This window comes from Lygodium microphyllum, chromosome 8, assembly GCF_053477565.2.
Source record: "Lygodium microphyllum isolate KBCC chromosome 8, Lygodium_microphyllum_v1.1.10, whole genome shotgun sequence".
NCBI lineage: Eukaryota > Viridiplantae > Streptophyta > Polypodiopsida > Schizaeales > Lygodiaceae > Lygodium > Lygodium microphyllum.
This window is the reverse complement of record NC_141142.1, coordinates 117,560,735-117,576,618: the sequence shown is the minus strand read 5'-3', so window position 1 is coordinate 117,576,618 and position 15,884 is coordinate 117,560,735. Positions and strand designations below refer to the sequence as shown.

The following is a 15,884-nucleotide window of genomic DNA, read 5'->3' as shown; positions in this document are numbered from 1 at the left end:
GATCTTTGACTTCATGTTTTCTACACTCTAGCATAACTAATATTTTTTGGTTGGCAAAATCAATACTGGAAATGTTGCAATGTGTTTAATGCAATCCTAAAAGCTATACTATGGATGTAGAATAAATTTTGTACCTATGTAATTTTACACAATTATATTCACTTTTGTACTAATTTTCAGTTTTATGTTATGTATATGTTGGTTGAACATTTTCAGTAGGTTTGGGGCATATGGCATGGTTGGACAACAATGGCCAATATTGTGACTGTGATGCCTTATGGAAATTCTAGTGCAGTATGCTTTTTCTTTGGCACAATGCAGTGCAATCGAGGACGATTGTAGATATTTCAAAGGGGTGGTTTGTCACGAGGACGTGAAACTTTATTGCTTTGCTTAGCATTTGATTAAAAGTTAATCAAATGTACTAATGTCGCTTACACATGTGAGATGCAAGTCATAGTGTGGGACCCAGGATCCTGGGATATTAGCTGATGCCAAAGGCAAAAGTTGTAATAAGTTATGCCTGATAGCTATTAGGTGGTACCTGGTGTCCGATTTTGGCCTATATCAACTTATTGGCCTAGCCAATTGCTCAGGGATACTTAGAAGACAAATTAGCCTAGTCAATTTAATTATTGGTTGGTGAAGTTAAAATTCTGGATACTAGAATAATTATTAAATTGATTTTCAAAATTAATATTCTGAAAATCAATTTAATAAGCTGGATAATATTGAAAAATGAGACTAAAAGGTTGTCACTTAGCAAAACTTACCCCTTTAAGTGGGAAAAACGTTTTTAGGGGCCAGTAGAGTCTATTCCAGTCATTGTGAGACAGGAGGCTGCTAGAGAATAAGGAGATGCTATTGATATGATTTGCAGTCACCATGGACCACTCCTATAGCAGATGACAGCAGTTTGAAGCCCTTCAAGAGCAAGTGATAGCAGCCCAAGGTCCTTTTGGTGCAGATGACAGTATATAGGAGGGGGCAATAGTCTTTTTGGTAGTTCTAAGTTGTAGGTGATAGCTTTTGTGGCTGTTTGATTAGGGCAACAGTAGTTTTTCAGTGTTTCTTGTGATGAAACTTTGAAATTTCTCTCTCTACAACATTTTCTCTCATCATCAAGTCACCTCTCAAGTTATCTTAGTATTTTCAAGCAGATTGAGCCATGAGAGGAAGAGATTTCAGTCAATCTCTATTGTAAACCCTAATTTACAACAGAAATTAAGATTCGACAACACTCTTGAGATGCATGCTTAGAACTGAGGACCTAGGACTTGAATTCTAGCAATTGAAATTGAGGAATTTCAGAGAGATTCAAGAGGCCAACCAGCCAATACAAGATTTAGGGCTGAATTTGTCTTTCAAGGAGCACGGTGCAAGCCAATCCCCAAGCAAACCAAGGGGCAAATTGATTTGGAGGCTTGCTAGTCAATTTTCATAGCAAGAGGCACTTAGATTAGCAAAGAAGACGAGAGGATCTTAGTTGTATTCCTTCCATTTGCATTATAAGATAAAGATATACCGCAAGGGTTGCTAATTTTGGGGCCAACATGGTGTCCAATGTCCAAGATTAAAGTGGTAAATTGTGCATTTTCAGTTTATGTGAATTTTATGCTTGCTATAATTAGCATTAAATTAGGTTATGTACCAACCTATCCGAGAAGGAAGGTTGGTTTCAGTATCATGTCATATATGTGGGTAGTGGCTGATAGGTTAGTTGGACTCTGTGGGTTGGTCATGGTTGTGGGCCAGGGCAAACCAGCCATGTGCATCTATGATTAGTTGACCTCTAGCACTATATATACATAGGCAATGTTATTCCACTGCATAACATAGCTATTGAATACTCATATCTTCTGCACTCATTGTTCTCTATCCAACATTTGTCTAGATCACCATCCATCAAAGCTCGTAGATGTGTATATAGATGGATAAAGCCTTTAACCATCAGTTGTATGAATTTGGAAAAAGAGAAAATTTTTGTTTCTTCTATTATCTCTTGTATTCATGTCTATTGTTATCTTTTTGTTGTGATATATTTTCTTACAATTAGTGGCCTTTAGTGAGTTGCAGTGGTTAAAATAGTTTAGCAAACACGTGACATAGGATGTATCTATCTATGGTTATATGAGGCTTTTTTTGTTGCAAAGAGACATGCTCAACAACATGGTATTTTCTACTTGAAGAGATATTACTTTCACTCTTTGTATACTTAGAATAAAATTATAGTGAAGTACAAATGCTTGACAGTCTAGCTGGAATGGTCTACAAATTAAAATCCTCTCATATATATAAGCCTCTCAAGTAGTTTGAGGGGGATGGGGATAGAATCCATGGTGGAGTATAGCACCATTGCGGGTGGCCATCATGTAAAGTGAAGCCCATAGGCCATGACCACCCCAAGTGTGAAGAAACTAGTGTCAAAGCTTGCATTAGTGTTGATAGTCTCTCTATAGCTGCTTCTAATAGCCTCAAAGGGTACATGATGGATGATCGCAGCTCTACCAAGGTTGCATATACTGAGAGGTCCTCACAACCAAAAGTCATTTGGCAATGTGAATTTAGATGTGCCAATCTGTGAGACTCCTAATGAGCTCCCATACCTCCGATTGCAATGCTGTGGACTCTAGTACTTGGTGGGCAAGGCATCTAGGCCCATCACGACACATGAATTAGCTTCAATGATGAAGCTTGTGTCGTGGATCTCTGCCTCATACAATAGCTAATTGCCAATAGAATATCCCCTCAATGGAGTAGGTAGCAGGGACCAATCCAAACCAACTATGCCGCTTCATACAACCTTAGTCAATGCTTCAGAGTCTCTAGGGGTTGCAGTGGGCAATACTTGTAAACTCCATCCTATTACATCTAGGCCAACCAACTATTGATTGCTGAATCCCCCTGCACCTTAAGCCATAGGAAGTAGGAGATCCTTTGTGGTCGTCAACTATCCCAAAGGCATCACCAGACCATGTCATATTACATCAAGATATGTCAGTCAATCTAGATTGTGTAAGAAATGAAGCTCTTATGGGCTGCTGAAGTAGGTAGAGCCACTTTGTTGGATCCCCTTGTTCAAGGGCTTGCCCTCCTAAATCTGAAGTTGCCACTCCTAAATGTATGACCATGCTATGTGTGGATCCATCTGTTGCGACTTCCCTTGGGCCTAAGATTTATTGGGGAAGGTAAGACCCTGTTGCCGTTTGTCTAGAGCTAACCGACCATCTCCCACATAGAAAAGAAAGTGGATGGGAGGGCACCTTTGTCTTTGCCTACAACCTACATTGGGATGCCCGTAAGGCTAGCCAATCTTGGGAAATTGTTGTATCTCTTGACTCCTAGCCTATATCCCTCTCTAGCAACCTAGAAGTACCTAATTGGGCAAGGCCAATCTTCCAACCATGCCATCATATGTGAAGGCACTCTTTGAGCTTTGTATTATTACGATCTTGGATTTGTGCGTTCGGGATGACATGTCTATTAATCTCCTCTTGGAAGGTTGGGACCCTCTACTCTAGGACCTTCTGCAAACTCTGTCAAACTCATAGTAGGCTATGAAGAAGGATGATTTGGATAGTGTGGCTGGTGTTGCAATGAAGATCCACCTTAGAGATGGTTTCCACTCCCTTCCCAAGTGGGGTTCACATTCTTGGAAATCCTCTTGGAGGTGAAGTTTCTAGGTTTGGTTGACAAGAGTGAGCCCTTGGACTAGTAGCTTGCCCAATAGTGCTTGACTTTAGGACTCTTGATCAATGATCCCCAAGTCCCCCTTTGAAAGGGGTTGAATGATAATCTGCCACGCCACCTTAGCTTGGGAGTCCTTGGACTTGTTTGAGCCAGACCACAAGTTCTAGACTAAGTGATGTAACTCAATAACACATGATGGAGAGAAGCATCAACAAGAAGCTATATACCAAGCCATCACCAATAGGACCTAGGTGACCTCTAAAGTCCTCCTAACAAGACAAAGGCTCACTATGCTCTAGTAGGTTAGCTTTTTCCTGATTGAGTCTAACATTGGCACGAACTATTGGGCTCTTTGTGATGTCTAGTCCCACTTGGAACCTAAGGTACTTACCTATCTATCCCTTGCTCACCCACTTGAATCCCAAGTGGGCACCCCAATTAATGCTAGAGTTGGGGGTCTGTAAGAAAACCGACTGACTTATGCCAATTGATACAAGGCACCTCCAATTTTAGTCTCTCTCTCCAACATCATGTCATCATCTTCAAAATAAAGGGCCGTGTTGTCTGTATACTTCGAGTCCAACTCCTCTACCTCCGTTCACACTTGCAACTTGAGGCTTCTCAAGTGTTGGTTCACAATTCGAGGAAGTAGGACATTCATAGTGACATGGAATGGCCATTTTCTAGCTTCTCGTCCCAATTCCAGCCTATCCTCAAACTATGAGGACATTGCCCCTGCAAAGAGTAGGAAGAGGTACAGAGGAAGAGTGCAACCCTATCTGACTGATTGCTCCAAGTGGAACTTTACACATTTTCTCGCCCTTATAATCACTTGGCTATTGGTTGACCTGTAGAGAGCTAAGATGCCATTGATCCACTAGTGGGCAAAGCCAAGTGGCCATGGTATCCTCCAAGAAGTCCCAATCTACCTTGTCCCCTATGATGGGCCCACTCTTTGTAGCCTCAAAGAAGGTGAAAATGATCCTAGACAAAATGTGTCTGTGTATCATAGCTCATTAATGATATTTGGAAGGATGGATCAAAGTCTTGTACCAATTATCTACCAATGTAAGGTGATTGGATGCCACTAGTGAGGTGTAGGCTATCCCCCCTTTGGGGAGGAGAGATAAACTAGACCAATAGATTGTTCTAGCATCCTTCTTGGGTTGAAGATTAGGAGGTACAATTGCATGACTTGGCATTGGGCTGCACATGGAATATCACCGCCTTTCCTTGCTGACTTGGCATTGGGCTGCACAAGGAATATCACCACCTTTCCTTGCTGAATTTTGGAGGTTGAAGATTAGGAGGTGCAAGTGCATGACTTGGCATTGGGCTGCACATGGAATATCACCACCTTTCCTTGCTGACTTTTGGAAGAGATAGGAGGACAGTTTTAGACGAAAGATCTCTCTCTTTATTTGGTTACTAGTGCATAGGAGTTTAGTAGTTTGTACATGGCTTGGCTATGGTAGAGACCTTGCCTGTTGTGTTAGATTGCAGGAAGCTAAAGGAGACACATAAACATTGCATTTGAGATTGCTCAGGCCCAGGAGATTTGGAGGAGAGCCTTTAGGTTGGTGTTTCATGGCATTGCAAACTCTTATGATTGGTACATGGGGGTTGGTTTCTTGGGTCGCACATAGAGGCCCAGCTTGTGGACGTGAGGATGTACAGGGGTGTCATGCTTACCTTGTCTCAAGGTAGCTTGTGAGCAGGATTACCATGTCAGTTTTCTCACAGACAGTGTGGACCCAGGGGCATTGTCACAAATGGGAGCTGACAGCTAGCATTATTGCTTGGTACATATGTATTATGGACCACTAGTTGCAGTCATGCCATAGATTTATTAGAAATATCTACTGCAAAGACTCTCTTCAAGGTTTGGATAAATATTGTCCATACTTTGCATGAGAGATGGGAGAGGATGTGAGTAGGAGGAGAGGTGCTTTTCTCAAGACTTGGGACTTCGACACTTTCTTCCATTGTTAGCCCCATACGTCTAGCACTAAAGACCTCCTGATCGGTTATTCATCCTTGTAATAGACTTCCCTTGTTGTATATTTTTTGGTATGGAAGTCTCGTACATGGATGCTTAGTACTTTGTATTTTGCCTTGGGATACATTGTCCCAAGAGGATTTATTAATAGATTTTTTTCTCTCCTATGAAAAGAAAAGCATCGGTTACAACCTTGTGTCACGAGTGACTTAGTCTAAACATACTAAGGGCACTTTGGGGTTAGGGCAGCCGAGTCCTGTAAATAGGACTCAAGCCCCACTTGTGTACATTCATTTGATCAATACTCTAGGCCCAATGATTGTCGCATCTGTACATAGGGATGCTATGGGTTGGTGGCATGGGATACCAACCCTTGTGAAGCAAGTGTGCCTCAGTACACTGCTGGTCCTAAGCTGGAGGTGAGCCCTTTTGGCTCTATGGTTGGGAGGTGAGTCTTGTCCATTCCCTTGATTGTTTCTATGTTGTGAGTGTGGCTTGTGTTGTGTCTTGTGTGTAGGTTGGATCCTAGGGGGACGTTTCATTGGTATCAAAGCATCAGCCTTCTCTTTGGTGCAAGGTTTAATGACATGCATAAAACCACTGTTCGCTCACACAATTGTGATGGTCTGCACCTTATAGGTTCAGTTTGGTTTCAAATAGGGTGCTATGGACACTACTAGTGATGAGGGGTGAGCATGGATGCTACTAGTGAGATGGGTGAGCATGGTAGGCACGGGTCACAAGTTGTGGATACGACAAGAAGTTGTTCTTGTCCGGTACTTGTGCTAAAGATGGTGTAAATGGTTTTCTTGCTAATTTTAGTTGAGCAACCAAAATCAAGGCTAGTATTAACAATCAATTTGACATGCATTAATGCCTGACTTGTGCTCCTTAATAATCAGCCCCAAAAAGCTTTATTTACAATTAAAAGGCTTTTATTTGCACAATAGGACAAATGCCCAAAAAGCCCCTATAAAAGGGCATTATTATGGGCATCCCAAACTATTGAAGACCACCCTCATTCACTCTTCTTCTCTTAGCCACTCTCCTTCTAGTCTTGGATGCTATCACAGCAGAGCTGCTGCTACCCTATTTGGTGCAACATGTAGGGTTGTGGACATCCGGAGGGCACCCGAGGTGGTGGTGGTGGGGGGGGGGGGGGTGGTGTTGGGTTGTGAAGAAGGCAGTGGCTGAGATGGATTGGGGGAGGCAGCTGTGGTGATGATGAGGGTGGTAGGACTGTGACAGCAAAGAGGCCAGTGGTTAGGACATTGTCTTTCATGTTGAAAACCCCAATTTGATTCTCACAAGGGATCAGAAAGGTGAAACATTTTATGTGGTTTCGTATACAAATTTTTGCCTTTCCTAGGTTTGGTAGTCTGAACTTGCCAAAATCAACAGTCAATTGAATATCAATGATTCCAATTAACTCAACTGCCAAGGTGCAAAGAGAGCCAGCAAAAATAGCTTAATGGTAAGGTAATCAGCTGGGCTGATCGGCAGCATGCGATCGAAAGGGCTCGCAGAGGAACTCAAGCATAGCTGTGCTGCCTCATTTTTCTATCTTCTACCCCCATTACTTCTGCCCAGTTGGACCATAATGCATTTTCTTGTGGCATCAAGCATTACATTGGACAACGATCAGTTCCTGTCAAAGAGATGTTTCACTACACAGTTACAGAGTATTGTGAGGGGTTCACCTCCAGTTCAAGGGTGTCACAGAAACGTGAATGTTATGGATCCTGCCTTGGACGTTGTGTGACTATGTTAGAGGTGAAAAATGTGAAAGAAGTGTGCTTTGAGATTTGTGAACTATTGAGCTGTCTTTCACTTCATTTCTTCATGTTAAAGATGTCAAGTTGATAGAGAATGACCTTTTTTATGACTGTAGAAAGCCCCTTCATTTGTGATCTCTTTTTATGGACGCTAGAGCTCTAAGTTTGAATGTCACCTCATCCAGAAATTTTGCAGTTAAAGGCTGTGTTAGCCAAGTTAGTTATTTGCATGTGGTATGACTTATAAATTTCTTTATTGAAAAAGTCCCCAAGATTTCGAAGGAAGTAACACTTGTCTTCAAAGGTGTTAAAAAATGCACTCTCAGTATTCAATGTAAAGATTTACATAATGCCTGCTTTGATGGATCTAAAAATTCTGCAAATCTTTCTATGGCATCAGGATGGGAAGGTACTTTCTTGCAAGCTATAATCATTTGGAAGCAAAGCCAAAAGTCAAAAGTCAAAGCCCTTTTAGTTCACTCTCCTACAGGCCCACTATTCCAAGATTGAACTTGAAGGCAGTTAATCAAGATTTTGAATATTCTAAACAACTTGCAAATAATGCTGCTTTGGTTTTTGCATACCGTGTGGAAGCCAAGCGCATTGCCTCTGCCAGGTTTATTTAAGCGAAGTCTTTATCTTACAATACAGCTGTCACCAAAAAGAAAGAAGAAGAAGAAAAATCTAGCAGTAATCAATTTCTTATTAATAAGTAATTTCATCAAGAAAATGTGATTGGCAGTTGCATTCAAGACCAACTTAAGTTACTTTCCTACAAGAAAGTTGTGAAAGCCTCATTGCCTATTTTGATTTAAATAAGTGGCTTGCTTTATGTAAACTTCAGCTTCATAAAGTTCGTGGTGCACCTTTTGCTTAGGAATGATAAAGTGAGCAGTCATGTTCTAGCTGCAAATAGACGAAAAATCCACATCAGAAAATTTAAATAATTGATGTGATGCACTTGTTAGTAAAATCTATAGAATCACAATAATAAGGGTTTTTACATGAGTCAAGATGGCCAACACTACTCCCCACCAACTAGCAACAATGAGAGGGCTAGCTTGTTTGGGTGTCCCCACTGCCAAGTTCACATGGAGGATTGGAACATGTTGGGTGGGAGTGCTTACCTACTCCTACTCATGTTTCAGATATCTTCAATCTTTCTCCACAGGGTGCCTTGGACCACCCCCAGCGTATGGTGAAGAAATTAACCAAACTGAAGCTCAATGGCAAGCAATATGGGAAGCTTGTCCCTACAGTCCAGTGAAGGAGGTGGACTGTGCTCTTGCTTCCATGTGGCAAATAGAGGAATTTAAGATTCTTCATCTTCAGAAGAGTCTTGGAATGGAGCAACTCTATCATGGGAGTTGTATCTTAAATCACATGCGGTGAGTATTTGGGCCCAAATGCATCCAGCCATTCTTCAACACTTTACTCCGATGGACTACAAATTACAACAATGGAAGGAAGGGGAATCCTTTAGGCACAAACAAGAGGATGGTGTGGACACCTTGTTCACTCACTTAACCAAATTCCTATTGATGTATCTCTTTCCCATTACTGAGGATGAGATCATTTCCAAGTTTAAAGACAGCTTGCATGCCAACATTTTGGCTGTTGTGGAGGCACAACATCCAAATTCTTTAGAGTGGGCCATGGAGTTGGCTACCACCTACGAGAAGTGGGAGAAGTGCAAGAAGATGGGTCAATCTAACCAATTTTTTGTAGCTAAAGCCAAAGAGAAGGGTGAGTCCACGAGTAATGGGCGAGATATTTCCAAGAAGGCCGTTGCTCATGTTGGGTATGGAGCTCATGTGTGGCTCACAGGCCATGGAGGGTGAAGCTCCATGATGAATAGAGAGAGAGAGAGAGAGAGAGAGAGAGAGAGAGAGAGAGAGAGAGTCTTTTGGGTTTACCTTCCATTCTGCCCAGTATGCCACAACATGGTCGCGGTTAGACCGCATATACATCATGCAGGATGATGATTTCCTTCCTGAGATGCTCGAAATGAAAGTGTTACAACAATATGCATTGTCGGATCATTTCCCTCTGCAGCTTGAGCTCCTTGCACAACCCATTGCACCTTTCAAGCAATTTCTGGATAGACTCCCTTTGCGTTTCAACTCGTCTTATTTGAAGCATGCAATCTTCCAGGGCTATATGCAGCAATTGATTGATCGATTCTTATTGGATTTCTCATCTCAGGGCACTGCTTCCTTTCAACGATTGCTCTCCAATGTGCAGCGGGTTGCTCGCCAGTATGGGATCCATCATGCCTCTCTTTGTCGGCGGCGCCGATAGGCAGCGGAGGAACTGCTGGCTTTGGTCCGTTCTTTGCTGGTGGACACTCCCGATGACGCATTTCTGCTATCACTGGCAACGCGTCTGGCTGATCTTATTAAAGAGTTTCAGTTGAAATCCTATCAGCAAGCCAAATTGCAACATCTGACGGAGACTCTGCAAGACAGTGCTTGTCAGACCCATAAGTTCTTTCGAGCTCTCCATGTCTCTCCTGCTCGAGAGAATATGACTAGGCTCCAGGATGCAGAAGGTCAAATGGTTCTTGATCCGCAGACGATTGTGAATATGTGTAGAAATTATTTCCTCGACCTTCTTGGTTCTACTTCTCCTCCTTCAGGCCAAATTACTCATGTTTGTTCAGTTTTTTATGATTCGGTCCGTAATCAGGTTCCTCAAGACATGCAATCTACTCTAGAGGCAGATATTTGTGAGTCGGAGGTTATGGATGTTCTGTTACACTTGCCTAAGGATAAAAGTCCTGGCTGGGATGGTCTTACCAATGAGTTCTTTGAGTTTTTTGTCACCCAGCTCGCGAAACCTTTGACGGCTTTGTTTCAGCGGGTATGGGAAACGGGGATCATGCCTTCCTCTTGGAAAGAAGGTCTTATTAGACTGCTTCCAAAAGTTCCTTCGCCATCCATGTTGAAATAATGGCGCCCAATTTCTTTGATGGGTTCTATGTATAAAATCTTTTCCAAAGTTATGGCAAATTGCCTCCATAAGCATCTTCCTGCCATTGTGCATCCTCTCCAATATGGTTTCATTAAGGGCAGAAACATTTTGCACAATGTATTAAATGCGCAACTGGCGATTGATTATGCAAGGCATTCAAATCAAGAGGTCGTACTGGTTCAATTGGACCTGGAAAAGGCTTTTGATTATCTGGACTGGCCTTTCATTGCAGAACTTATGTCTGCTATGGGCTTTGGTGCCCGGATGTCTCGTCTGATCTACACTATTAGTGTTGCAGCATTTTCGTGGGTCATGTTGAATGGAGGCGTTACCAAGCCAATTGTCCTTGCCCGCTCTGTCAGATAGGGGTGCCCTTTGAGTCCTCTCTTCTTTGTCCTTGCGACTCATCCGGTTCTTTCGATGTTATCTCATATGGCAGCTTCTACTCAGTTGGCTAGATTGTTGCTTCCCTCTGGATAACACTTCATTGGTCAATCCTTGGCTAATGACAGTTTTATGATTCTGCGTGCGGACAAAGATAACCTTCACAAAGCATTAGATGTTTGGGCTCTCTTTGGTCAGGCTTCTGGTCTTCGCATCAACGCCTTGAAATCGGCCATTCTCAGCTGCACGGAGTCGGATTTGGACTGGCAGGGAATGGTTGTCCCCCGTGGCTCCATTGTCAGGCATCTTGGGTACCCTTTGGGGGTTGATGTTCCCCCAAAGCAGCTACTACAGTGGATTTCACACAAACTGGCGGCTAAGTTTCTGTATTGAAAGTCTCAAGCCTGGCCCTTCCATGTTCGCCTCAAAGTAGCCTAGACAATAATGTTGCCAATGCTTACATATTTCTTGCCATTGCTACCCTGGACTACTACTACATTGAATGATCTTACGAAGTCTATTCGTTTCATGTTATGGAAGAAGGATTCCTTGCATGCGGGTATTTCCTAGATTTCTTGGTCGCATGCATGCACCCCAAAACGCATGGGTGGAGGGGCTATTTTGGATGCCCAAACTCATATGCTGGCACTCTGCTGGTCTCTTTTTCGCGCCATGTGCTCGGATTGTCATCCTTGGGTCATCATAGCCCGTTATTTTCTTGAGGATCACAGGCTTCTGCATGGTAATACCCACATCCGCAGATCTTGGTGGCATGTTCTTAATGCCGATTTTCGGTTCTCCAGTTCTTCCTCATCTTTGCTTGCCCATTTGGTGTGTTCCTGGAGATTGGTCCTCCAGAAGTCTCAGTGGCATCCAGGGGAGGATCGCTTAGCCACTAATTCGTTTCAATTGGAACTGTTGGCAGCCTCGCGGTTATTTTCGTGGGACGGTAAACATGAGCTTCGACCACAATTCAACCGTATGGCACGTTTGGGCTTAACTTCGGTCGCGGATGCCACTCTTGCCAGTCGCAATGTGTTCATGTCGTTTCGTACAACTAGGAGGCTTTTCAGGATCCCTCGTGGATATAGGTATTTATGGGAACAGCTTTTGACGGTGCTTCAGAGCAGACAACCCTTTCCTGCCCTTGCTACGAATCATCCCTGGCAGGACTGGGACTTTGCAGGCAGGCTAAATTTAGAAAAGGCTTCAGCTAACCAGGTGTATCATCTTCTGATTAAAGATCATCAATGACTGGCTACTAAAGCTAATATTCTATGGGGATTGCATAAATCCTGGTCATGGTGGACGGTAGCTGTGATGGAGGGCTGGTTAAATAAGACACCATTCAAATATAAGGTTTTTCTTTGGAGGGTGATGATTGGTGGTCTTCCGCTTGCTTCAGCTCTTTCCAAGCGCCGAATCTCCAATGGCAACTGTTTCTTTTGCACCACCACTATGGAATCCGCCCGTCATCATTTTATTTCTTGCCCCCTTGCTTAGAAAATCTGGTCATTCTTGTCAGCTGTCTGGCGAGCGGTGGTTGGTTTCTTGCTTCGCCCGTTTGATTGGGTTTTTGCGCAGCCCAAATATCCCACACCGACACAGCCACATATGAAGATCTTGTTTCACTTTCTTCGATATTGGGGCTGTTGGCACAACTGGACCATTCGGAATGCTTTCCTTTTTGATTCCGCTTATAATGTTCAGCGGCATATTGCTAGGCTTAAAGGTTTCTTGTATTGGCAGATAGATCTTCTCCGGCACTCTGACATCCTCTCTCGGGAGGACTTACGCCCCTGGCATATGGCAATTTCCTCCGCGTCTTTGCCATGATTTTGTAACCCTTTGGCCGTCTGGTTCTTGTAAAGAGTCAGTGTGTACACACAATGGGGTAGTGCCATCGTGTATCTTGTTATCATGTAAACTTTTTCGTAATTAATACAATTACCTTTTACGAAAAAAAAGAGAGAGTCTTTCTATTGCCTCAACACTCTCCAAGAGCAAGATTTCCAATGGTGGTTGTTTCTTTTATCAGACATTGGTGGAAGCCTCTCACCATCGATTTCTTTCTTGTCCGGTGGCTAGGAAGGTTTTGGCCTTTGCTATCTTCCATTTGGTCGTGAGTGGTTGGGCTATTGATGCTTCCAAAAGGCTGGGTCTTTGGACATCCCAAGTTCATGGATCTTGTGCAAGCCAATATGAAAGTGCTTTTTCACTTTTTATGCTTTTGGGTTTGTTGGCATGTATGGACTATGAGGAATGCCTTTATATTTGACTCTTCATCGGGAGTGTAGAGTTATATAGCCTGCTTCACAGGCCTTCTCCATTGGTAGCTCCACATGATTGAGATGGTAGATATACTTCCTAGGTAGGATTTGGTTTCTTGGCACACTACAATTTCTTCAGTCTCCCTATAGGCCACCTAGCTCCTTTGTACTTTTGATTGTGATTGTATCTTTGTACTCTTGGACATGCTGTACTTTTGAGATTATATTTTGGTAATTCATAAAAGCACCCTTTACAAAAAGAAAGAGAGAGAATGAATAAGAGAGAACTCTTGCACAACAAACTGAATAGATTGATGTGATAGATGTTCATGAAAGTACAATGCTTAGAGCCTCATTGTATAGGCCTAGGGTTTCCCCCAAACCTTCGACCCTTATTAACTTACACACCTAAGGTGTGTTCATACATGGGAGTGTGTGTAATACTAACAAAACTCCCTTCGGCTCATGGGTGGCTAAACCCGTGACATGAAACACACAAAGAAATAAAAATGGGAAGGTGTTAGCTCAAGGAGGTAAGTGTCTAGTCTTGTACAATGACTTTAGAAAAGGAGATACGTAAATGAGGGGACACATAATCAGATACCAAATATGCACGTATAGCTTTCGGGATTAACTTAGAGGTCATGCATAAAGTGGTTACAAACCCCCCTTGAAATAGAATTCCTAATAGAATCCTAGAAGGAAAGTACAAACCTTTTCGGATAAAATCCGGGTAGAGTATCACACAATAAATAAATGTCTTGGAAAGGTCTTAACACATGCATTAGCATATTCAATGTCCAATTCCAAACACATTATTTATTTATGATTTAATTCAAAACGCATATTGATAGGGTTCATCATTTCCAAAAGAGATGACTGCATAGATACATTAAAGGCCTTGTTAGAAGTAGTAGGTGTCTCGTTAGGGTTACTATCAGATAGGGTGTGAGCAGCGGTATAGTGGGTGTGGTGTTTATCTTAGTATTTGTTTCTTTTTTTGTAGCACTGGTGAATGATGTGACTGATACACTTGCAATATCAGCACTTGGGTGGTTGTTTCTTGGTGTAGAAGGGTGTTGGTGCTACGTTAGTATCTTTGCTGCATCTTTCGTCATCCAAAAGGATGGCAACCATCTCCTCATATTTAATCTCTGGAGACACCTTGAGAGCTGTCACGATTTCATTGAATTGTGCTTCTTCCATCAAGCTATTAAGTACAGCCTTTTATCATCGCCATCCAGATGACTATTGAGAGTAGTCAATTAGTAAAGGAGACTTAAATGATTGAGATGCACCTTAAGAGTCTCCAAAGGATTGTACGAGATACTAAACAATTGCATCTTCAAAGATAATTTGGAATTATTAATATCTCCCTCAAATGTGACTTGAAGGCTGTCGCATACCTCTTTTGCCATTTTGTGAGATCAAGGTGATCCTCCAAACATTTGACTTTTATTAAATACCGGGAGGTGTAAAAGGTGTTCACACCTTTGACACAAACACTTACACAGCTAAGGTGTGTTCACACATGTGAGCCTATATAGTACTAATAGCTTTAGGGGAGCAAAGATGCTAAAGGAAGACAAGTAGTGTTTCACATGCAAGCAGATGGGGCATATTGCTATGAATTGCACGAATAAGCTTGATTCAAAGGATGGAACTTCCAAGGTGGGAGCCAAGATTGTGGAGGCAGCCTCAACCTCACCTGTCACGGTTTTGACGGTTAAGATAGCACCCTTGGGAGACAAGGAGATCAAAAGGTGCCCGTCCTATTGGCTCTTCCTACAATTCAAAAGCTAGATGGTGAGAACCACCGTATTTGGTGGGTTATGATGCTCTCCATCTTGGAGACTTATGATTTGGCGAAGCTTGTCATAGAGGCTATTGACTGTCCTTTATCATGGGATGAATCCAAACTATTTGCAGAAGATAAGGCATTGTTGGCACAAGCTCAGGCGCATTGGGACAAATGGAATGCTCGCATCCGCTCTTTTCTCTTCATTTTACGTACTATAGCCGCGATTGTCCATATTGAGCACTTAACGGTGGCTAGGGACATATGGTTGGAGCTTGATTAGATGTACAACCGAATGACCGTTATGAACCGGATATTTTTGGAGGTGTAGATGAGGACGTTGAACCCTAACAAGTCATCTTCTATTCGGGAGCATGTGAACAAGCTACGAAAACTTTAAATGCAGGTTTAAAGTACAGGGAAGGTGGTCACATCGAAAGACATGGCAATAACTCTTCTGTCATAGTTACCACCTATGTTTGGTGTTTTTTACTCTGCCTTGATTGCTTCAAGGCGGGAGTCAACTCTTCAGTGGGAGGACTTGGCTCCTATGGTCTTGGATCGAGAGGTTCAATTTGAAGGGCAAAATGCTTCCAAGTTAGAGGCACTGACAGGTCATTCCTCTCAGAAGAAGGGGAAGAACAAGAAGAAGAAAAATGATGACAAACCAAAGAAGGACAAAGAGAAGGAATCTACTTGTCACATATGTGGCCAGATAGGTCACTGGAAGAAGGATTTCCCCGACAAGGATAGGAAGGCCAACAAGAAGGAGAAGGCTTCAAAGGATTCTAGAGTAGTGGTTGCTTCATCATCACCTACTTTCCTCCATTTGGAGGTTGTTCAAGCATCGACCCTGAAGGCTTCTGATGTTGCGTTGATGGCCCCACACCCCTGCGAATGGATTGCTGATAGTGGTGCCTCTCAGCACATGACCCCTTCTTCTATATGTGTTACCCATTTGTGGCCTTCACATTGGGATATTCTCATTAAGAGAT

The 15,884-nt window shown here is 42.7% G+C and overlaps 1 protein-coding gene and 1 long non-coding RNA gene across 7 annotated transcripts in view; one reads left to right on the top strand and one right to left on the bottom strand.

Annotated features, from left to right (window-relative positions):
• Window positions 1–15,884, top strand: part of LOC148032783 (uncharacterized) — a 72,919-nt gene that overhangs the window by 5,519 nt on the left and 51,516 nt on the right. The window contains exon 3 of one of the 2 annotated variants that reach the window (XM_087683457.1): window positions 7,865–8,080. The exons of the other annotated variant lie outside the window; for it this stretch is intronic. Within the exon in view, the coding sequence (XP_087539583.1) occupies window positions 7,865–8,080 (216 nt within the window). The remainder of the gene's footprint in view (window positions 1–7,864; window positions 8,081–15,884) is intronic. 2 annotated transcript variants of the gene reach the window in all.
• The window catches only part of LOC148032784 (uncharacterized), a 69,256-nt gene that overhangs the window by 1,990 nt on the left and 51,382 nt on the right, over window positions 1–15,884 (bottom strand). For 2 of the 5 annotated variants that reach the window (XR_015691663.1, XR_015691661.1), the window contains exons 2-3: window positions 8,331–8,370; window positions 8,049–8,115 (exon numbers count right to left, since the gene is read on the bottom strand). The exons of 1 other annotated variant lie outside the window; for it this stretch is intronic. This is a non-coding gene — a long non-coding RNA (uncharacterized LOC148032784). Of the gene's footprint in view, window positions 1–8,048; window positions 8,116–8,330; window positions 8,371–8,591; window positions 8,624–15,884 lie in introns of those variants that run through there. 2 more of the 5 variants (XR_015691662.1, XR_015691664.1) reach the window with 2 other exon arrangements.